At 26.3% G+C, this 24,925-nt stretch overlaps 1 protein-coding gene across 1 annotated transcript; it reads right to left on the bottom strand.

Moving 5' to 3' along the window:
• Nucleotides 1-10,682: 10,682 nt before the first annotated feature.
• Nucleotides 10,683-24,227, bottom strand: LOC136089299 (uncharacterized). Its single transcript, XM_065815236.1, has 2 exons — nt 24,161-24,227; nt 10,683-12,966 (listed from the first exon to the last, which is right to left on the bottom strand). The coding sequence occupies exon 2, from the start codon at nt 12,438-12,440 to the stop codon at nt 10,755-10,757; it is 1,686 nt and encodes a 561-aa protein (XP_065671308.1). The 5' UTR covers nt 12,441-12,966; nt 24,161-24,227; the 3' UTR covers nt 10,683-10,754.
• Nucleotides 24,228-24,925: the final 698 nt, after the last annotated feature.

The raw sequence follows: 24,925 nt of genomic DNA on the forward strand, positions 1-24,925 counted from the left end.
AACTAGATGAAGAGCTTGTTTAAGCTCTTCTTTGGCAATTTTATCAGCGTTTTCCAGAGCGTCTTTAAGCTGTTTTTGTGTTACCATTTTTAGCAATTACCAGTGATAGCAATTTTAAGGCGTATGTATATATGATTTCTTTTAACTCGATAAATACTCTTTGATATAGTTTATATCCTTTAAGTTTCAATAAACTTTTTTTTGAAAACTTATATATATATAATTGGAAATATATATAATCACGTTTTATAAACTTTATATGGGTCACAACAATACCTTTGTGTAGTTTCATAATTTGCAAGGAACATCTTTTCATGATGAAATATATAGAACTACAGTCATTAAAAGTTATATCACATCTCCATGCAAGCCTATTTTTTCTTCTTTTGTGAAGCTTTGAATAACTCTTTTGCCAACCATTTGAGTAAACAAAGTTTTTAAAATATTACATTTTGTGTTACTCATTTTAACTCATAGTTTTAAAATACTTGTTATTATTTTATCTAGATATAAAAATATATGTTATTTCATTTGTCAAAATTAATAAAATGTATTTGCATCATACATATTCGATCACTTAAAATAAAGATTGCATCATCATAAAATGAAGTAATACTTGGTTACTATTTTTTTTAATCCCACTTAAAAATAATTAACTTTTAAGTTACTTTTAAAATTTTTTTTAAAAGAAAAACGTGAAGATGGCTAATAGTTATAAGGTTTTTTTGATGTTCAAGGAAAAAAACTGGATTAATAAAAGTTTTTATTGCATGAAGGGACAGATACAGTAAATGGATGCAACTTGTTGAATAAGAAACAAGCAAGAATGAGTTTCGGTTTATCGTAATAGAGATGATAGCTTGTTTAAGCATTGACGATGATTGTATTTGTAGAAAAAAGAAAGAAATGCAACGTTACATCAATGAAAGAGTGGCTCAAGCTTGGCAGATAAAGCAGGCCTAAATTATTATAATTATTTTTTTAATGCTAATTCACCTCCCAAAGGCTAAAAGCGCCACTACATTCAAGGAGGCTACCTAATTGTGGTTATAACCCTCTCTCAACTATATAACTCTAAAACACAAACCTTGACAACCAAGGCCGCTGTGCAGAAAAATAAGTTGAATGGGGTACTATGAGAGACGCGGTGGGCTCGAACTCTGTACCTCTCGCTTATGACGCTAGTGCTCTACCACTACACCACGACCGCATTACATTTACAATGTGTTTTTAGACTTTATCTGAAAGTAAGAGAATTGTTATTCATCAATATAGAAATACTAACATTATTGCAGTAAACAAGTAAGTTTAGTAATTTTTTGCAGTAAATAAATAAGTTTTGTTGTCTAACAAAACTTACTGACTTTAACACGTTCGCTGCTAACTACGAATATACTCGTAGTGCTTATTTTTTGTCAGTTATATTCAGAATAAAAAATACTATAGAATTATTTTTGATTAAAAATATTTTATTTATTGAAATTTTGATATCTAGTCTTGGCAATGAGAATGAAAGCCTTGGCAAAAATTAATCATTGCAGACTTTATGGCTCGACAAAGAAATAAAGCATAATTTAAAATATCGCAGCAGCAAACGTGTAAAGTCCAGAATTTTAATATATAAGCCACAGCAAGCCTTAGGCTGTTACAGAAGAGAGATCAGATTAAAAATCAGCTGCTTGTTCTAAGCAATCAAAAAGTGGAAATTTTTTTTCAAGACAAGTGTATAAAGTTTAGATGTTAAATTTTCATGAAGATTAAAATTGTAGATAAGAAACAACACAAGAGCAAAGATTTAGGAGTACCACAAAATACCTTGTGGTACCCTTAAAGTTACTTGAATAAAAGAAGAGTGTAGGCCTTCAAGAATAAATTTATTACTGCAGTTAGTAAGAAATAAATTAATAATCTCAAAACCTTTATATAAAGAAACTAATAACAGAGTGAAGACTAATCGTAGGATAGTTGGAGAGGTCAAAGTTTTCTCTAGAGTTTTAAAAAATTGGAACCACTTATTCAGCACTTTTAAAAAATTAAATAATATTATATATTATGCAATTAATAAGATTAAATGTTAGACTTACTTTAGTTAATGACATTGTTTAAGACTAACCAAAAGTCTCCAGAACTTAACATCGGATATAACTTTTATAATTTTGAATTATACAAGATTTAATAAGCTAAGAATAACAGAACTTAACATCAGACAGGACCTTTTTGCATTGGCTTCTTGGAATAATAAAAGGACATTTGTTCTTAAGAGAGATGTTTTTGTAAAAAAGATGATGTAAATAATTAATAAAGTACCTGCTCAAGATGGTGAAAAAAATATGGAGTAAAATGAGGTTTGACTTAAAGAGTAGGAATAAAATTATATGCTCTAGTATTTGCCAAAAGAGAAGATGATAATGATGATGATGATGATGATGATGATGATGATGATGATGATGATGATGATGATGATGATGATGATGATGATGATGATGATGATGATGATGATGATGATGATGATGATGATGATGATGATGATGATGATGATGATGATGATGATGATGATAGTGGTAATGATGGTAATAGTCATTATGATGATCATGTTGATCATAATGATGTTTATATATGCATATTTATACAAAAAGTTTCAAGCTGTCGAAAACAACAATATTGAAAATTTATTTGATTCTTCAACAGTATCTAGTCCATTAGTTATGGGAAATGTTACCAATACACCTAACACACCGTCAAGAATGTCAAATCGTGAATTTTTGCTTAAAAGCTTTGCTACTTTGAATAATGCTGTTCAACAAGTGGGAAAAAATATAAACAAATCAGTGTTAAATATGCTTCGAGATCAATTGACACCAACTCTAAATAAAAGAGTTCAAAAAAGTGAGAGAATAAAGCGACCAGCTAATTATAATATGACTTCGGCGGATACCATAGCTTACGATGAAGCTGAACAAGCATCAAAAAAAAAAAAATTAGATGAACAAGCTGCAAAGAAATTTACTAGAGAACAAAAAAAGATTTCCACTGCTACTCAAAAAGCGAAAAATGCACAGAAAGAGAAGAAAAAAAAAAGTTGAGACAAAGTCAGTCGTCTAAAATACCAGGTTAAAATGGTATAAAGACAAAGAATCAGTTAACAGACCCTCATTTTCCTCAAGCTTCAAATAACATTTTAGTATCTGATGATCTTCTATGTTATTCTTGCCAAATTAATTGGACAAATAACTTAGATAACCAATGGCTTGCGTGTGAGCAGTGTTCAAATTGGTTATGCATTGAATGTGTCTTTGATTATCGTCCAACCATGGAATTTATTTGTAACGAATGTGTATAAAATAATATATACTCTTTTTTTATTAGACGATTTCATTTTTTTAATGGATTAAAATAATTATTTTAATGTTAGTATTATTTGTGTTTGTGTTTTTCTGTATTTTATACGCATCCGGAATTAGGGACATAAACACCTAATTCCGGATGAAAACAATATTTTTTAAAAATAAAATAAAAGATTTATATTGCAAAAATGATATTTTTTGTATTGTTTGATTTGTCTTGTTATGAAGTTTATTTATTTAAAAAAATTATTTCAAAATTCTTTATATTGAGCTATTTATGACAATCTAAGTTTTAAACCATCCGGAAATAGGGGTTTTTACGTTATTGTAAATTTTTGTCAGGTAAAATGATATAAATATATGCAATTAGTTCAATTTTTTTTAAAATTTCTCTATTTTTGCCTAATAATTTGAGGTACGTAACTTAAGGGATGTTTTTAAACGGGGGGTCGCAACTAAAAACAAATTAAAAATCTTTAAAACACGGAGATTGTAGTATTGCGCATTTATCAAATATCGAGTTACTTAAATTTTATTGCGTGTTTAACTAATAAATTAGCTTAATTTGCATTTGAAACACTTTTGAGGAAAAAATTCTTATATATGCTAAATTCTTATATATATTAAAAGGAAAAAATTCTTACACATGAAAAATCATTGTTTTAAATTTTAATATATTGGTAAAAGATCTTCATCAAAAACTTGATTACTCTTAATAAAAATAACTCTATTCTCCTGGCCACCATTAAGGCAAAATCGAAGAAGGGAGGTCCTTTATTTGTGTCAAAATATTTACGAGAATTAAATTCCGAGTAACAAAAAGAATTTTTAGTAAATGGTAGCAAATTACCATTTACTAAAAACTATTGAAACAAAGAGGCCATACAAATAATATAAAAATGGTCTGTGTTGAACAGACTTAACAAGACCCGGTTGCAGTCAGCTTGGTTTACAAACATGATATTATGTCACATTAAAAACTATGAACGTAACGTAACCTTTAAAAGCCAATTTAAAACATTTTTGGTAGCCAAATGCGATAACACATTGTAAAAATAAATGTGATAGTGTAGTAAAAAAAACTATTTTAAGAGTTTTTGGCTCATAAAATGGAGTTAAGACTTAATTGATTGCGGTTAAGCCGCAATAAATAACGATTAGAAGGCTATATGGCCCAGACGAAATATGCAACATAAATATCAAATTTGTATTTTACTCATTCACAAAAAATGGAGTTCAGATAAATCAGCTCTTATGTTCAGATATGTTTACTGCACACATTAATAAATAAACTCAAACTTTAAATTGTGGAAAACACCCACTATAAATTAAGTAACAGACCGATCATAACCCGTATTACGGGTTGCTTTCTGCTAGTTACAATAAATACTTCATTTTTTGCAACAAAATGCAATATTGAGAAAATGTAAGGTTTTCTCAGATATTAAGTTTATCTCAAGAAAATAAATGCTATAAAAATAAAGTCATTCTACAACAAATGTAAAGGCCAAATAATTAAATAATATTTTTTTTCTTAAAAGTGTTTTGTTTTTGAGAAGAAACAAAGTTAATAAAATAATTCTTGTTGTGTTATAAAACTCTAATCCCCTACCGTGACTACGCGCCAGAAAATAAGAATTTAGTAGTTTATAAACATTAATAACTTTTATTTTTAACGGTTTCATATCTAAAATAATCTTTTTTTTTTCGTAACTTATTTCGTCACTATATAAACATTTTACATGCAAATAACTTTAATACATTTATAAATACAAATATATTTATATGTATACATGTATAAATAAGATAAAAATTAAGATAATGGCAGGAGCAAGTAGGAGACTGCAGTCTTGTCATCAAGCCTCTTTCATTTGCAACTTTACAATCAGTTACAATAAGTATAAGTACCAGGTGGGCAAAACGACGGCTAAAAACGTCGGATAAACATCATAGTTGGCGTTGGATTGACATTGGCTAACATTGGATATTGTTTTCGTACCGAAATTCATCGAATTTTCAAGCTTTTGCTTTTATAGTGTAATTGAAAAAGGACAACTCTTCTTTTATATTTTGTTTTAAGTGTTTTTTTTTTCGCACAGATTAAAACCACACAATGGTGCAAGGTTAGCTAACCCATTTTTGCGTTTAACAAAAACTTCAGGTGAAACATGAAATTGTAAATCAATACTTGAATCAATTACATCTAAAAATGAAAACAAATCATATATTGTCGAAATGTAATCTATTTTTTAACAACGCTGAAAATGTAAAAAAAGTAAAATTTATGTATAAATTTAAAAACAAATAATGTTTTTTAACAAACATAAATTTTAGGTTTATAACTAACTACTTCTCGAATAATTTTGTTCATTATGAAAAAAAATGTTTGTATGCGTTGATCTTTAAGGTTAATGTCGGAGTACTGACTTTGAAAAAATTTTCATAAGTTTGCTTTCTGCTTCTTGATATTCTTTTTCTGTAAGACACTCGATTGTTGTCGGATCAAAGAAACATGCCAGCAAACTTTGCAGATTTTGTTTCGTAGACATTTTTTCAACAAAGTATACCTTCATGAATTTGAGAAGACTAGCTCCTAACGTGTTCTCTCTTTCCACCGTAGGCGATGGTTGAAAGAGAAAACATTTAGCTTAAGATTTATAATCAAGAAAGTTCATTAACGTATTTTGGAGAAATTTTGCCGAAGAAAGTGTTGGAGAATTTTTTGTAGAGAGAAGTTTAGTTGCTTCTAAAAATGGAGCAAGATTATAATGTCTTGGAAGATTATAATGTCTTGGAACTTCCAGTCGTCTGATAACAAAATTAGTTTCTTGAGTTTATTAATCTATTTTTCTGTTAACTCATCGATAGTGCCAGGATCTAAGGTAATTTTAAATAAACATATTTCGCTTTTATTATCTTACTAATCATCAAAAACGTTGAGTTCCAACGTACCTAAAAATCTGACGATAAATTTTTTAATTCCATTTCCTGCTTTTTGATCTCACTAAAAACAAATGATTGTAAAACAGAAGTTCGTTTAACAAGTGCTATCGTTTTTCATAACTTGAATAATATGCTGGAGGAAGAAATAAATAACTGATCAACAGTTTCATTGGTTGACGCCTCCTCCTCCTCGCTACATTCTTCATCATTTGAGCTAACGTCTTCTTTGCCATAAGTGCATGCAATTTCTTCTTGATCGTCAGAAGAAATATATCCATTAGATATAATATCGCTTTCATTATAATTATTGTAATATCTAAGATTTTCATCTACATCTGCTGTGCTATCTAATAAGTTATGTGATAGCTTAGTCCTCAATTTGATTCCATGATTCAAAACAAGATTTAAATTATGATAAATACATGAAAGTCGTGAAGCAAAAGATCCCATCGCCTTTTTAATATCTTCAGCGTTGTCAGTTGTAATTGAAATAATTTTAGATTCAATTTCAAGTTTATTAATTTCTTTTTGTACAAATGCTGTGAGTCTATAACTTTATTTCCCTCCGTAATACCTACGAAAGCAAACTACTTTTGATTTTTATTTAAACTTTTTTGTTAGATAATGCGCTGTTATGCAAAGCCAATACAATCCAACTCAATTTTTACACAAATCTGTAGGTAGTGCTATGTTGGTAACTTATTTAAGCTTAGCATTAAGATCATTTTTGTATTGATTGTACCGCTTTCTCAATCAATTGTCTTTCGATGAGGCGGCTGGTAATGCGGAGCAAAAGCGATTAAAAGTTGCATACCAGATTTATGAAAATTATTGAAAGGGCGGCTATCTTGAATAATGCAATTTGTTATGGCTTCATCTATTTCATCTCTGTTCTTGGTTCCGAGGAATCGATCTTGAGCAATTTTTTTTTCTTTTTGAGAATCGTAAAGGTACTCAGGTTTTTTATGAACATGAAAAATATGTTTTCGCAGAGTGGCTCAGGTCCATGTATGTGGATACAAGCCTTCCATTTTCTGGACACTTCAAACAAGTATATTTATTAGCTTCGGAAACAAATGAAAATAGTGACTTAATGGGAAATGCCTTCATTTTACAGACTGGTTTTATAATTTGATCATCGCCAGTATCAGAGTTCGAACATATAGTATAAAAAACCTTGTTAGAATATATTTCACGTACTAACTCAATTTTAAGACCGATTTCAAACACATAACTGTACAAGAGTATTTTTACCGGTTATAATATTTTAATATTATTATTATTACACTCTGTTTTCATTAGCTAGACATGTTTATATTTTATTATTCAAAATATGTTTGCAAATATACCTGAATATGTAATACTGCCGCCAGGTTGACCTATAGATTCTTCAGTTTCTGTGTTTCTCTGAGATAAAGACAAACGTTTTTGACGATGTATGTTGATAAAGGCTTGCGTTCCAAATAAAGATCTTTTAGATAATCTTCTGTCTTGATATTTTTTTCCAGCCATATCTGTCAAAATAAAAATTAAGCGGTACTGGTGCTTTGATCTTGTTTATATTATTTATAGAAGATCAATAATGAAATGAAAATAGAAAAAAGAAATATATATACCACATATTTTCACTAGAATAATATATTTTTATATATATAAATGGAAATAGGAAAAATATTAAAGTTTACTACATAAAAATATAAAAAAGTCGCGGCTATCTGATTTCTGACATTTAACAGCAGTTAGTAGAAGTGGAACTCCAACTTTTTGAGCTTTTTTAATAGTTTTGTTAACAAAAAAAGAATTGCTTAATGCTGCTCTTTTTTTTAATTTGGTTTCCTCTTTTATTATTTTGTAACTAATAATGTAATTTATTGCTAGAAAAAGACTCTCAACATTATGTTTTTACTTTAAGTTATTAAGAACATTGTTGTGTATTCCACTAAGAAATTCTTGTATCTGTTCAGGATATTTTATTTTTATGCTTTTTATTTGATGATATATCAGAACATAATTTCTGTTTCTCAGAATGTTCAATTTCTTTCCAAAAAAATATAGCTTAACACTTTAGATAAAGCCAAAATATTTGTTACTATTGTATTATTAAATGCTTATATTTATATATATATATATATATATATATATATATATATATATATATATAAATTAGTAAAAAACACTTGTCTAACTTTTTTCTTCAACTTTAAGTTTCCCCATTGCTGGATCATCAGAAAGAGTTACTAAATCTCAAAAAAATTTAATTTATAGAAAAAAATATTTTACAGGAAGTTATAAATTATATATATATATATATATATATATATAAATATATATATATATATATATATATGTATATATATATATATATATATATATATATATATATATATATATATATATATGTATATATATATATATATGTATATGTATATATATATATATGTATATATATATATGTATATATATATATATATATATGTATATATATATATATGTATATATATATATATATATATATATATATATATATATATATATATATATATATATATATATATATATATATATGTATATATATATATATATATATATATATATATATATATATATATATATATATATATATATATATATAGTTATATATATATATATATATATATATATAGTTATATATATATATATATATATATATATATATATATATATATATATATATATATATATATATATTCAACTATATTATATATATATATATATTTATATATATATATATATATATATATATATATATATATATATATATATATATATATATATATATATATATATAAGTTATCATAACACTCGTATTAATATATTTTTTATTTAAAAATAACTATTTTTGTCATGTTTCTGTTCTGTGTTATATTTCAGTTAACGTGATAAAGGTGCTGGCTACCGTAATAAAACAACTACTGTGATAAAAAAGCAATCAAATATACCATCAGTTCCGTATTATCGGCGCACCCAGCACCGGGTGCGCAATTTTATTATGGGGTCCCTTGTGTTTGGTTGCCCTAAAGATATTAATTTATATTTATAGATTTTTGAAATTTGAAATATAATAAATATTATTTCCCAAAATATACAAAGTGTTTTTTTTTTTTTTTGTTATAAATCTTATTTTAGATTAACAGCAAAACGGAGCAATATATACTTCCTCTTGCTTTTTAAAATTTTATTTAGAGCGTGTGTAACTCGCAGAAGGTATCGTAAAAGTATTTTGAGTTTTAACATTTCAATTCCGACCGCAGATTGTCGTGCGTTGTTTACTGAATGAATTTATATAGAAATTTTTTATTTTTTTAATGAAACTATTTTTACTTATACTATATTATTATTAACTTTTATATTTGTAACTAATAAAACTGTAGTATATAAATAACTGTATAAAACTTAGTATATAAATATAGCAATAACTCCAAATATAAAAATAAGGTAACAAAAATAAATGTATAGCATTTAATGTGAAAATTATAACTACCCAATTCATGTTACATATGTTAGCTAATGTAAGAGGATAAAGTGGAGAAGTTTTGATGTATAAAGTATTATGTATACAGTAAATATTTTATTGTTTAAAGACATTAATTTCCTAATTATGCTTTCTCTTATAACTAACTATTAAACTTAGTAATAAATATAAAACTTAGTAACATAATAAAGTCAGCAAAAGATGTCCATAAAATAATGATATTTTTTAAACGAAATCAATCTCAAAACACGACATGTTTAACAAAGACTCTTCCCGCTTTGTGGGGACTATCTTATTCGTGTAACCAATCTATTAAGATCACAATATTTTTAGTGTTATTAATTTTTTAAACGATGATAAATTTTATTTAACATCTATCTAATTTAAACTAATAAGAATAGAATAATTAAATCATCATCGCTTACGTAAAGAAAATTATTATCGTGAGAGTTTACAAATGTATCATATACAGTTTTAAACATTCTGTACTATAATTCCTATGGGAATCGAATTCTTTGGTTCACCTTTTAAATATACTTTTAACAAATATATATATATATATATATATATATATATATATATATATATATATATATATATATATATATATATATATCGCAATAACAAAATTTTTGCTTTTAAAATACTTTAGACTTTTATAAATTAACTAAACCAATTTAAACACTTTAATTATTTGAGTAAATAACTAAAATTAGTAAAAACCATAAACTAGTTTCATTTTTTAATTTATAATCGACAATATATATAAATATATAACATGTAAATAAATGATAAAGTAAATGAGCTTTCGTTTTATTTTAAAAAAACGCGCTATACGAATGATAACAAAAATTAAGAAAACTTTTATTAGAATTAAGAACGGAGTTTTACAACTTTTAAAGAATCAATTATAAGTTAAGTATAACACTTTACATATATTAAAACTAAAATAATAATCATATAATTAAACAACTTGTTTGTTGTTTTTCTTTATTTTTCAAACAGATTGCAATACTATTTTTTGTTCTCATTGTATCTGGATGGTTGATACCTAAAATTTCAGTTTGTATTTTATCAACAGAATAATAAATTTTTAAAGCTTCGTTATATTTTCCCATAGCGTACAAACAGTTTGCGATATTATGTTTTGTTCCCATTGTATCTGGATGGTTGATACCTAAAATTTCAGTTCGTATTTTATCAACATAATAATAAATTTCTGAAACTTCATTATATTTTCCCATAGCTTTCAAACAGATTGCAATATTATTTTTTGTTGACATTGTATTTGGATGGTTGATACCTAAAATTTCAGTTTGTATTTTATCGACAGAATAATAAATTTCTAAAGCTTCGTTATATTTTCCCATAGCGTACAAACAGTTTGCGATATTATTTTTTGTTGACATTGTATCTGGATGGTTGATACCTAAAATTTCAGTTTGTATTTTATCAACAGAATAATAAATTTCTAAAGCTTCGTTATATTTTCCCATTTTTTTCAAACAGTTTGCGATATTATGTTTTGTTGACATTGTATCTGGATGGTTGATAACTAAAATTTTAGTTTGTATTTTATCAACAGAATAATAAATTTCTAAAGCTTCGTTATATTTTCCAATATCGTTCAAACAGCTTGCGATATTATTTTTTGTTGACATTGTATCTGGATGGTTGATACCTAAAATTTCAGTTTGTATTTTATGAACAGAGTAATAAATTTCTAAAGCTTCGTTATATTTTCCCATATCGTTCAAACAGTTTGCGATATTATTTTTTGATGACATTGTGTTTGGATGGTTGATGCCTAAAATTTCAGTTTGTATTTTATCAATAGAATAAAAAACTTCTAAAGCTTCGTTATATTTTCCCATAGCGCTCCAACAGAGTGCGATATTATGTTTTGTATCAAGCGTAAATTTATTATTTTCACCATAAGTTTCTGTAGTAAAACTTTGAATACTTTTTAATATTTCGATTGCTTCTTTAAATAAACCTTTATTTACTAATAATTCATATATGGATGTCGTCATATTATGGAATGTTTTTGAAATTTTTATTCCGTTAGTGCGAAACATGAAGATAAAATGGAAAATAAAATAGTTTCCGTAATCCACGTGATCTTTTACTTCATTCAATTCAAATCTAAATAATTTTTCAATTAAACTAAGATACGTATTTGTAGTTGAATTTCTATTTTGAAAACATTTACACGTCAGCTGTGTCAGTTCGTGCATTGAATATTTGTTCTCATCAAAGTTTAGCAAAGAATAACTCATTAAAAACCCAACGGCTTCATCTATTACATGTTCTTTGTTTATTTCCATTTGTTTTGAAATTTGGATTATAAACTGTTTACTTAAGTTTTGATTGTCGCAATGAGATAAACAGTTTAATATTTTAAATGGAAAAGGTTTACTTTTTTCTAACTTTATTAAAACTAAGTTAATTGCTTTTATTGCAGACTTTGGTTCTTCTTCGGTTGGAAAGTTATTGTCTAATATTTCTGGTTTCGATCTATATCGATCTACGTATTTTTCTATCGAAATTCTATGAATATTTATATATTTTATTGCCTGAGTAATAGCGAACGGATGATAACCAAGTTCTTTAATTAGGTTTCTTATATTTTTCTTATACATCGGCGTTTTCTTTAATATTATTTTTTACATAAGCGAATGCTTCTTCTGAAGTAAAAACATCAACTAGCATTTTGTTTACGTTATTCGACCACGCTCTCCATTGGGAGGTAATCAACGTAAATGAACCCGGTTTTCTTGAAATATACATGGTCAGGTTTTTAACACTTTCATCGTCGACATTGTCAAAAATATACAATGTTTTTTCATTTTTATAATGGTTGTGAATTTTTTCAACAATCACTTCTATATTCAAATAATCACCTTTTGAGTCATGAACTTCGAATCCTAATATTTGACATTTGGTTTCTCATTGAGGTTTGTAACTTTCCAAATGCTGCGTCTATCCAAACAAAGTTTTTGTAGAAGTTATAATAAATTTCGCAATACTTTCTTGCAATTTGTGTCTTCCCAACACCGGACATTCCATATAATATTAAAGTTGACTTGTTTGCTTCATGTAAAAAACGTCGAATTTCACGAAGTAGTTTTTCGCGTGAAAATAAATTTTCTGAAAACGGTTGAACTCCTAAAAATGAACGCATAGTTAGTTTATAAAAACTTATTCTCTCAATTAAAATAAATTTAATATCATTTATTTTAGTAAAAATTTTTTCAAACGTGACGCGTTATTTATTAGCGTATTAAGTCCTGTTTTAAAAAGTTTTAATATAAAAAAGTTATAAAATTATACTACTTTTAAAAACGTTTTTGAATAAAGTATCGTGTTACAGTATTTTTATATATTAAGAGAACGTTTTTGTGAACAAAACTTTGTAAACTTAACAATTTGAAAAACATCAAGTAATTACTCTAGAGAATTCAACAAAAAGAACGATGTTTTTTTTTTAATTCAAATTTTACTAAATTTAAATTTTAACTGAGTCTTGGAGTTTCAAATTCATAAAAAAACCCACATTTTTTAAAGCTTGTTCTCTACCAACGCGTAATGCAAATGTTTGGACTTTCATAAAATTTCTATTTCTATTTTATGTTTGCTTGTTTATTTCATTTTGGAGTTCTAAAATTTTGTACAAATTAGTTAATTAATAAATGTAATATTTATTTTTGAATTAAATTAAGGAAAAATAACCAAAGTAGTGGTAGATTTAATTATCAGGTTAAAAGATTGCTTGCGCAGATTATGATAAATAACCTAAAAGCTATAGTCAATATTTCTATAAAACTGCAGGTATAATACCCAAAAAAGGTTTCTTGATTTACTTTCTGATCATTGTTTATAATCATTTGGAAAATGAAGTACAGATAGCTGATGCATTAGAATGATATCTATTAGTTTCTTCTTTGAGACTCTAAATAGAGAACTTCGCAAAAGTTGAATAATATATCCAATATATCTAGATAAATCTTTTTTGATGAACCTATTTCTTATAGTCATAAGTGATCACATACCCAACAAGCATTTTCCGTTTTTTCAATGTTAAAATTAGGTCAATATTTTGAAGCCATTTTTTTTAAAGTTCTACGTATTTTTCACATCAAACCTCAGATGTTGATTAATTAACTTGATTTCAACCCAGGGCCGTAAACAGGATTTAGGGGCTCCGAGTATCCTTCAATTTGGTCCCCCCTTCTTTTCAAAAAAAAAAAAAAAAAAATCAGCTCAAATATTTTGATTATACTGCTGGTATATAAGTATAATTAAGTAGTCCAGCTTTTGTGTCTGACAATGTTATTTTTCTTGCTTATTTTTAACAAACTCTTTAATCACATCATGAAGTCAATATTTTGAACTAATTGAGACCTATTATTTAAAATAGCATGATCATTGGTTCGTTCTTGCGCAAAAAGTTCTTGAAGAGCTTCAATTTATTGAATTAAAGAAACGCAGTCCAATCTCTACATTTTTTGAAAATTTCCCCCAGCCTTATTTCAGAAATTTCGTTTAAAAAGCTGAATGAGACAAGAGGTTTCTCTCCAAAGTTTGCCGAATGAATTTGCTTCATATGAAGCAATTCTTAAGTCAGTTCATTTTCAGTCTCGTCACATGAACATTTCTGCAAAAAATGGGAGCAGGCACTCTTGATTTCTGGTTCAAACAGTTTTTAATATTCCCACAAAAAAAAAAGAATTTAGCACAAATTTCTTGAATGGCTACGAGCAGTGAGTCCACCAATCACAGAATCAAAAATTTGATAAAAAACGAATCCTCGAAATGTTGCTTCCTCTCCTCATTCTGTCTCTGTTGATTATATTTTAAATTTTTTATATAAACTTTATATTTTAAATTTTTTATATAAACTTTATATTTTAAATTTTTTATATAAACTTTATATTTTAAATTTTTTAAATAAACTTTATATTTTAAATTTTTTATATAATCTTTATATTTTAAATTTTTTATATAAACTTTATATTTTAAATTTTTTATATAAACTTTATATAGAAAATTTATAATAAGTTTAACAACCTTCAAAATTACAAATAACGGAGTGTAACTTAAACTGTGTTTATCCATTTGCTTTATATGATAAACTAAGGGGTTAGTTCAACAATTGTTTCTATAATATAGCCTATATGACTTGTATATATTCTTGTATATTCTTCTATTTTAAACGTGAAATGTTGTAGTTTAGGATATAAATTTAAATCAGTTGTAAAATTTAAAATATTAACATATCTTTTGATGGTTATCATTATTTAGGTTAGTTGCAGCTATGTTTACATAGAGCTAGATTTAGATATTAATTTTAGACACGTGGCATGCAATATCACACTGTAAGTTTCATCAGTTGTAAAATAAATCAGTTGTAAAATGTTTACTTGCATTTTTTTTATGTGTACTTATTTATGCTAGTTAGAGCAAAGTTTATATATTGATTATTATAATTTGTATATTTAAGTTTTATAATTTGCTGTTTCAGACACGTTTTTTTTTTTTATAAATTATTTATTTTGCCGTTTAAAAATGTTTACATTGCAAATACATTTATATAAACTATTGGCTGGAGCGAGAAGAAGCCCTGTAAACACACGACGTCTAAAAAACATCTTTTAGACGTTTAGACGTCTAAAAGACGTTTTTTAGACGTCTTTAAGACGTCGTGTGTTTACTGGGAGGCGTATTCAGCCTTATCGCCGAGCCCCATTTAAAAAAAATAATAGCAATAAATTCTACATTACCGTAACGTAAAAATATATATAAAATAACAAATAGAAATGAAAACCGAAAATAACTAATATAATTAGAAATAAAATATATATATATTTTTTAAGAAGCGTTGAAAACAATTGCTAAAATGTTTAACAAATATATTAATAAAAAATAAAAAAGTCAAAAAAATAAAATTACTTGAGGATAAGAGACAACAAGAAATGAAACTTCATAATTAATATAATCACTAGATAAATTATTAACATCATCAGTGATATTTTGTATGTATATATTTTTTTTATTTTAAATATTTTGTATTAATTTATATTAATTACTGATAAAATTAAATCTATTTTTTATATGATTGTTTTTAGTTTAAAATAAACATTTAAAGTTGAATATATCCATGAATAATAAAAATCGTTTTGATTCGTCCTTAAATTGCTCTAATGTAGTCTGTTTATTGTTAACAATATCTGGAAACTTTTTCCACAGGTTAGGTCCGCGGTATTTAATTGAATAGATAGTTAATTTTAATTTATATTGTGGAGCAATAAAATTGTTATCTGAAAACTTTGTTGAGTATTTATGGTTAATTTTATTAAAATAAGATTGAAATATTTTTGGAGATAATCCATTTTTTGTTATAAACATAAATAATAAAACTTGGTGTAAATTAAGTTTATACACATTTAAAACATTGAGCACACGCAGAAGTGGTTCGCAAGGAACACTTCTGTCGGCTCCAAATACTATTCTGCACGCATGTTTTTGTTTGTTGTAGAGTTTCTTTAGCTTTGTATGGTTAGTACTACCCCACACAATATTACAATAAGACAAATAACTATGGATAAAGGCATAATACAAGGATTTTTCAGGGATGATATATTTAGAAAAGGTTTGGCCCTAAACATCATTGCATTATTTTTTGAGATTTTTTTTTCAATACTATTTATATGTAAATACCACTTTAAATTTTCATCCAATTTTACTCCTAAAAAATTTATGAATGATTCTCTTTTAATAAAAGTGTTATTAATTATAAGATCTGGTAATTTAAGAGGAATATTTTCAGATTTACTTACTTTATGAAAAAGTGTATATTTTGTTTTATCCGCATTTAGTGAAAGTTTATTACTTTCAAACCGCTTACTAACTTTACATAGCTGTTCGTTAACTATTTAAAAAAGTAATTTAACATGTCTGTGAGAAAAAAAAAAGATTAGAATCATCAGCAAACAAAATTAGGTCTAAAAGATTTGTTGATAAGTATAAATCGTTTATGTACAACAGGAATAAAGGGGGTCCTAAGATAGATCCCTGAGGAACCCCGCAAGATATGGAGTATGGAATAGTATTTGTTTGATCATAGTATAAAAATTGCTTTCTGTTTGTCAGATAATCTTTGAACCAAAGTAAGTTTTTATTTTTCACTCCGTAGTTTTCGAGTTTTGTTATTAGAATATAGTGATTTACGAATCAAAAGCTTTGGACAGATCAATGAAAACTCCTAATGTAAAACAGTCATTATCTAAGGCGTTATATATTTGATTGGAAATTTCTACTACTGCGTGTTCAGTAGAATGTTTATTTTTAAAGCCAAATTGTTTGCAATACAACATATCATTCTCAGTTAGATGATTATAAAGTCTGTGATACATTATTCTCTCTAGCAATTTTGAGAAACATAGTAATATTGATATAGGCCTGTAATTTAAAATATTTTACTTATCTCCGGATTTAAAAATTGGTGTAATACGGGCAAATTTTAACTTTTCAGGAACAATACCTGACTTTAATGAGAGATTGAAAATGTGAAATAAAGAAGGTTCAATGACATCAAATACTGATTTTACAATACCGACACTACTTTTATCAAAATCTTCACTTTTTTTACTTTTGAGACTGCTAAAAGCAGTTCTCAACTTTAATTTTTTCCAATTAAATCCTTAATTACATTCCACATATTTTTTGGTTTTTTCAAATATATTTTTATAATTTTTTTTGAGGATTTTAGTAAACTTTTAGACATCCAGGGAGTTTGGAGAGACTTATTATTTATACTTTTTTTTATTTCTGGAGACGCTATTTCATATTGTTTGCAAACTTGATTAAGAAACAATTCATATGCATTATTAGCATCATTTGATTGCAGTACTAGATCCCAATCAACGCAATTTTGTAAACAGTTTTTAAATTTTTTTAAAGAGTTTTCATTGATCTGTTGCCAAATTAAGGTGGATTTTGTGGAAATATTGTTTATTAAAAGGTTATTTGTAGCTAAGAATGTAGGAAAATGATCCGAAATATCGGTCTGTATTATACCTGTGTAAAGAGGATTATTATGAAAGTTGTTAGTTATGATGTTATCAAGAAGAGTAGAAGACCTATTTGTTATTCTTGTAGATTTGTTTATTGTTGGGATAAGGTTATTTTGTAGAAGAGTGTTTATAAAGTTCTTAGCATTAATATTTGAGGCATAGTTAATCAGGTTGATGTTAAAATCTCCGACCATATAAATATGTTTTTTTTTATTTATAATTTTGTTTAGAAATGTTTTAAGATGAGTTTTAAATTTTTTTAAGTTTCCAGTTGGAAGTCTATAAGTAGTATTTATAGTTGTGTTTCATTGATGCAGAGATCGTTACGTAAGACAAAATTTATTGAATTGTGGATATAAATACAAACGCCCCCACCTGCATTTACTTTACGTCCTTGATGAATTGATGTGTAATTAATTAGTTCAAATACATAATTTGTTTACACAAAGTTTTCTGTCAGACAAATAATTTTAAAATCGTTTTTAATTGTATCCAATAATATTTTTAAATTTTCAAAGTTTTTATTTAAACTTCGAATATTGATATTTAAAATTAAAAAAGTGTTTTTAGTTTTTCTTAGATATTGTGATGATTCAGAAACTGAATAGTATTGACTTTCTAGCATTTTTTGACTAAAATAATTTAAATCAGTGCCGTTATCATCGACGATGTCATTTTCATTTGAAGATTTAAATATGAAACTTACCTCCATTTTTAAAAACAGTTTAAATTAAATATGCATAGTAATAATGAAAATAAAATTGCGTTAATTAATGACAAATATTATAAAACTTATTGCTTTTTTTTGCATCCCAATCGCGAATTTTCAATTGATCGTAAGATAAGTTGGCAAGTATCGTAAGATAAATTGGCAATTTATCGTAAGATAAATTGGCAATTTATCGTAAGATAAATTGGTAATTTATCGTAAGATAAATTGGCAAGATAAAAAGACAAACTTACCAGGCGCTCTTTCGATTTTCATTTTTTCCGTTAAATCTTTCCGGATTTGTGTCGTTTCAAAACAGAAGTCTTCGTTTATATAAACATTTTTCCTTTTAGGTTACTCGACTTCCTCAAAATTTCGACTTTATCTTTATAATCTAAAGGTTTTATTACTATTGTTCTTGGCTTTTTAAATTCTTTGCTGCCAGTTCTATGGGCCCGTTCAATTTGACATTAGTAACAGATAATATATCTTCAAAAACTTTTTTACCTTTATTTCGCTTTCCTCCCTGCTTTCACCTTCATATTCATCAATTCCATCTACTCTTAAATTATTACGTCTCGACCGATCTTCTATCTCCCTTAATTTTTTTTTGTATGCGTATACTTTCTGAATTGTTTTCTTTACTGCAGACTTTTGCTTTCATAACTTTTTCATCAATTAGTTGTTCTTGAAAGTTCAAACTAAGTTTTAAATCGTCGCTGTCCTTTTTTTACTTTTTCTAATCTGTCATTAAATATTTTTAAGTTTTCACTAATAATACTAATAAAAACTTTTTCTTGTTGCTTTAACATCAGTTCAAAATCTTTTTTGTAATCTTCAAACAATTTTGTTATTTCTAATATGTTAACTGTCATATTATATAAAAAATTATTTATTTTCTTTAGAAAAATAAATATAAACAAATTTAGCTTTAACAAAGTCGTTTGAAAAAAAACGTCCGCTCGCGATGATAATAAAACGGTAAATGATAATAAAACGGTAAATGACACGTATCAAGCTATATCACGTGTCATGCTATATCACGCTGTAAGTTGAAATTAGTTTTTACTATTTTTTTTTATTTGGAATTTTTTTATTTAGACTTTATTTGCAATTTATGTTACTTACAAATAAGTTTGTATATTGCTTGTTTATATTTTTATCCTCGCAGTCGGAGAGTCACGTGGTTAAGCAAAATAACAATAGGGCAAGTTGTTGCCATCTTGGATGGAGGAAAACAAATGATTACTTGAGATAATAAAGCAGGAGAATTCGTACGAAAAAGTGGTTTAAAGAGTTTAAAAAAAGAAATATCGGTTTGTAAATACTTTGAAAGATTAGAATTTAACGCCGCAGAAAGGTATATAAATAAACTGTCAATACTTGGAATCAAGCGGTGTCTATACAAGTTCCTTGCAAATACTTGGAAAGATGATCAAACTGAATCAAACTGGCCATGAGTTCAATACCATGATGTTTATATCTATTTTATAAAAAGTCCTCGAATATATTCTCTTGAGACTATAGATAACTAAGAAGCATTAGATGCTTATAAATATTTTGTCTTTGGCTAGATGCAGGAAGTTTTTCACACGACGTTAAGCTCTGTTTTTTTTGTTTTGAAAACACAAGTTGTCTGACTTGTGAGTTTAAAACAAGAGAACCATCTTAGTCACCAGAGTTGGCTCAAAACAACAAAACCATCTTACAAAACATATATACATATATATATATATATATATATATATATATATATATATATATATATATATATATATATATATATATATATATATAAATATATATATATATATATATATATATATATATATATATATATATATATATATATATATATATTATTATTATTATTATTATTATTATATATATATATATTACTAGTCGTTTCGCTCGGTTGAGAGAATTTTTTATTTTATAATCAACTGTAGGGTATAAAACAGCTAAAATTATTTCAAATCTTTTAATACGAGGTGGCCAAAGGTAAGCACATTTTTATTGTATGTATAGCTCAGGTCTGGATTAATAAAGTGGCCAAAGGGTATAAACATTGTATAATTATTCTAATTATCTTTTGTTATTCAATACAATTTTTGACATTTGTTTTAATTTTAATAAATGCGCACATGCCTCTAACTCAAAATCAAACAACCACATTGCGCAAAGCTCTGTCTATTCTAAGCACGTATATATACAGGCTCAGAATAGACAAAACTTTGCGCAATGTGGTATGTGTGGTAAATTGTGTGTTTTATTTGCACAATCAAAACAAAAGAATTTTTAGATGCTATATTATGTTATAGCATGTATGATAACGGATTGCACCTCATTGATTTTTAGGCTTCACCTTCATCTTGAAGGTGATCAGTTTACTTTGCTTATAACTGTGACACACAGTAAAAAAATCTTTTGAGAATTCCTTTGTGCGGAATTTGTCTCTAAGAAAGTCATAGTTGTGATTGTGCAAATAAAACATACAAAACATTAATAGCTGTTCAAAAGTAACTGTTTTGTAGCATTTATTACTATCACGAAAGTAATACTTTTTAAAAATAAATTTCTTACTAATTGAAAAATAAAATAAAAATATTTCCAAAAAAGTTTAAATTTAATTTAAAAAAATATTATAGTTATTTAACTATTATGCTTTAGTTTTTTCCACAAATAATATAAAATTCAGTACTCAAATAGAGTACTGAATGTTCTAAAAGAACAGAGAAAATACTAGTTTAGTAAAAACACTTATCAAGATATCTTCTACGGTCTGTTTCCTTTCAACAGGTTTAGCAGCTTCCTGATGAACATGCTGATGGGGAAACCGACTGTTGAAGATATTTAGATAAATATTTTTACTTATCTAAGTATTAGGATCTGAAAGACAATTATATGATCTTGAGCTTTATAAATATAAAAATCCGAACCTTATATAAGCAAACGAAATAAAGAGAAGTATATTAAAAAATAAATTAATAAAACCCTAGTTGTATAACAACTTTCATAATACTAGAAGTATCTGAGTCTATATAAAACTAAAGAATTCTTTTTTTTTTAAGGTTGAGTTTAAAAACGTGAAAGGTATTTAGATCAAAATTCCGCAAAACAGTATTATTCGATAGATGTCCACTTTAAGCATTGAATAATTGAATAATATTTATTTGACTAAATGGCTCAAAATGACAAAAAGTAATGTTTCTATATCGTATTTGTTGTAATGTTTCAGGTGTTATAAAAAAATGATAGGGGAAAGTTTTTTTTTCTGTATATATATATATACAACACACCATGAAAATCTGGAACTTAATGCTGAAAAATATCCCATCAAAATCCTTTTAACTAATGATTGTGTATGTTATAAGGTTCTCATAACCACAAAAATTGAAATCAAAGTTTGAAATCCAACAGTGTTATTTTAATTTTAATATTTCGTACAGAAAGTTAAATTTGACCGTTATTTAATGATAGGTACACCTCTTAAAAATGCATTTTACAAGTTTTTAATTATCAAATTGATAATTAATCAAACTAAATTTTGTATAGGTACTTATAAAAAGCTTATCAAGAATTTCAATCGATTTTTTTAAGCTTAGAGAATCCACTCAGCACATCCCTATTATATACAAACTTATTGTTTAGGTCAACGCAAAAAATATTTTTTTTTCGTGCGCCTAAATTTTTTTTTCAATCATGCTTGATGAGAGTAATTGGGATGAGAAGCATCTCTTTTGTATCTTTTCCAATTACTTTTGAAACAGGAATATAAAGCTTTTGTGGCTTTTTACTATACAGTCCCAGGCTAATTTTTTTCACCTTGATAAATTGTTGAACATGATGAAAAACAGCATAATCCTTTGGAGTGACAGAAATTTGAAGCTTCAGAAAACTGGGTTTGAAACCTTTGATTTTCAAAACATAATCAAATGAAAGATAACGAAAAACAACGAGCTTTGATTGCAATAACCAAGTCGCTGAGAGAGCAATTGATTTGGAAAAAGTAAGATTTTTCCACACCAACTGTCTATCTTCTGAGCTAGCAACAAGTTCTTATGGTGAAGTATTCTCTCAATGCCTTTTGATGAAAGTTGGTTTCAACTGGCCTTACTAGGCTAATCTGGTTGAGAGCAAATCCAATTTTCCTCATTCCGGTATTCGAAAGCCCCATGTTCTCTTGGATTGAAGTCATATTTTGAACACTTAAAGGACCAAAAAAAAGTTACTGGGAAGCTGATGACCCTAAAAATTACATTATAAGTTAAAATTATCTTATTTACATTTTAATCCGAACTGTTTCTCTTGGTGATGCATCTTTGCCTAAAACCACAGTTGATAAAATCTGCTCGGCAACTATTGGGTCTGCCAACACAAGTTCTCTGAGGTTTACATGACGATTTCCTTGTTTACAATGATAAGGATGTCCACGAGCAAACACGAATAAGCAATTGTGCTTATCTGTGCTTGTTTGTAATTAAAAAGTAAATCATATTTGGGGCTTGGATCAGATTTATTTTTTGAACTAAACCCAGCTATTTTATTTTCTAAACCTCAAATTACGTAAACATAGCCATAAAGTTTTTTACAATAAAAATTTATTATTTTCAAATTTAATAAATGTTTATAAAAACATTTTGTTGTTTTTCTTATTTTTTTTGTTTGTTTTTGTACTATCTCCATAAATAATTGTTTGGAGTAAATCAATTTGTAAAATTAATCAAGCGGTTTGCATGTTTCTGACGGCGGTAAAAGTAAGTTTATGTTAAGTTTTTGTTACTTTTTTTGGTGGTTTTCAAAAATATACCTTGATAGTTTATATAACTGCTAATAAATAAGAAATATAGTTGAGTTAGGGATTTTTTATTAAGATATGATATGAATTTGTAAAAGACTCCGTTATAATTAAATTTTTTGAGCAAATATTGTCAATGTATGGTTTCCATTTATTGTTCTTATCGAGAAACCACTCCTAAATGCTTAATTACAACATCTCTTTTTATTTCAATTTCATCAATAAAAAATTTGGCTGAATTTTGGGGTAAATAGCGTATTTAAGAGACCGAACGGATATAGATCCATTTGGTTTTATTAATGTCAAGAGTTTAAATCTATAAAAGTTAATATAATTATTATCTTCCATGTAAAAAAAAAATTGATCCTTAAAATAAAGTAGGTAGACAGCTGCACGCTTTTAAGAGTTTTTTAAAATCTAAATTTGATTAAAAATGAATTTCTAAGCTCCAAAATAATGCTACATTTACTGATATATCCACATAAATGTTTGTATTAATATTACTACTAACTTTTTTTAAGTGATTTGTAAAGTTTTATAAATGTCAGATCTACTCGAATATACCGAAGATTCTTCTGCAAGTTGTTTACTACTACTACTACTACTACTGCTACTACTACTACTACTACTACTACTACTACTACTACTACTACTACTACTACTACTACTACTACTACTACTACTACTACTACTACTACTACTACTACTACTACTACTACTGCTACTACTAAGTATCATTGAAAGAAAGAATTTAAAAATGGGTATTTATATAAAAATTACCTTTAAATAAGCTAATTTTATCTCCTTGATTTGATTCCATTTAAATTTGTACAGTCGTTTTTCTAAAAGGTTATAATAAAGTATTAATGGGTATTTTAAAATTAGATAAAAAAAACAACTTATAAATAATAAAAATTGTATATATATATCAAATCTGAACATTACATAGTATTAAACAAAATGATAGTTTTGTTTAATACTATGTTTTTAATCTTCACAAACAATAACGAGTGAAAAAAAACTTTATATCTTTATTTAATATATAATATATTATATATTATGTATCAATATTATACATATTATGTATTTATATAATACATATTATGTTCATAAAATTTCTATATATATATATAGATAAAATTCTCAACATTTGAAATTATTTGAAATAAACGTTCTTAACTTTGAAAAATGAAACTATATGAAGTATTTAATAACTGAAAACAAACCTTTGTTTATTTAGATGTTTTTATTTGTCGAAAATACAAAGTATGTTTGATTTTTCATTAAATAACAATGAACATTTTTACTATTAAAGGTAAAAAACTCATCATATGAAATATGACACTTCAATTAAAAGTTGGTTCATTTCACCTACTCACGTGAAAATGGTTTACTATATTGGAGCTTTGAATTTTTTATGAATATAATACAAATTGTTTATACATATTGTTTTTTTTTTAATAAACCAACTACTTATTACAATATATGCTTTGAATCGCGTGAAGTCAAAAACAGAGAATAAGAGAGTGAGAAAAAACTTCTGCA

Source organism: Hydra vulgaris, chromosome 13 (genome assembly GCF_038396675.1).
Source record: "Hydra vulgaris chromosome 13, alternate assembly HydraT2T_AEP".
NCBI lineage: Eukaryota > Metazoa > Cnidaria > Hydrozoa > Anthoathecata > Hydridae > Hydra > Hydra vulgaris.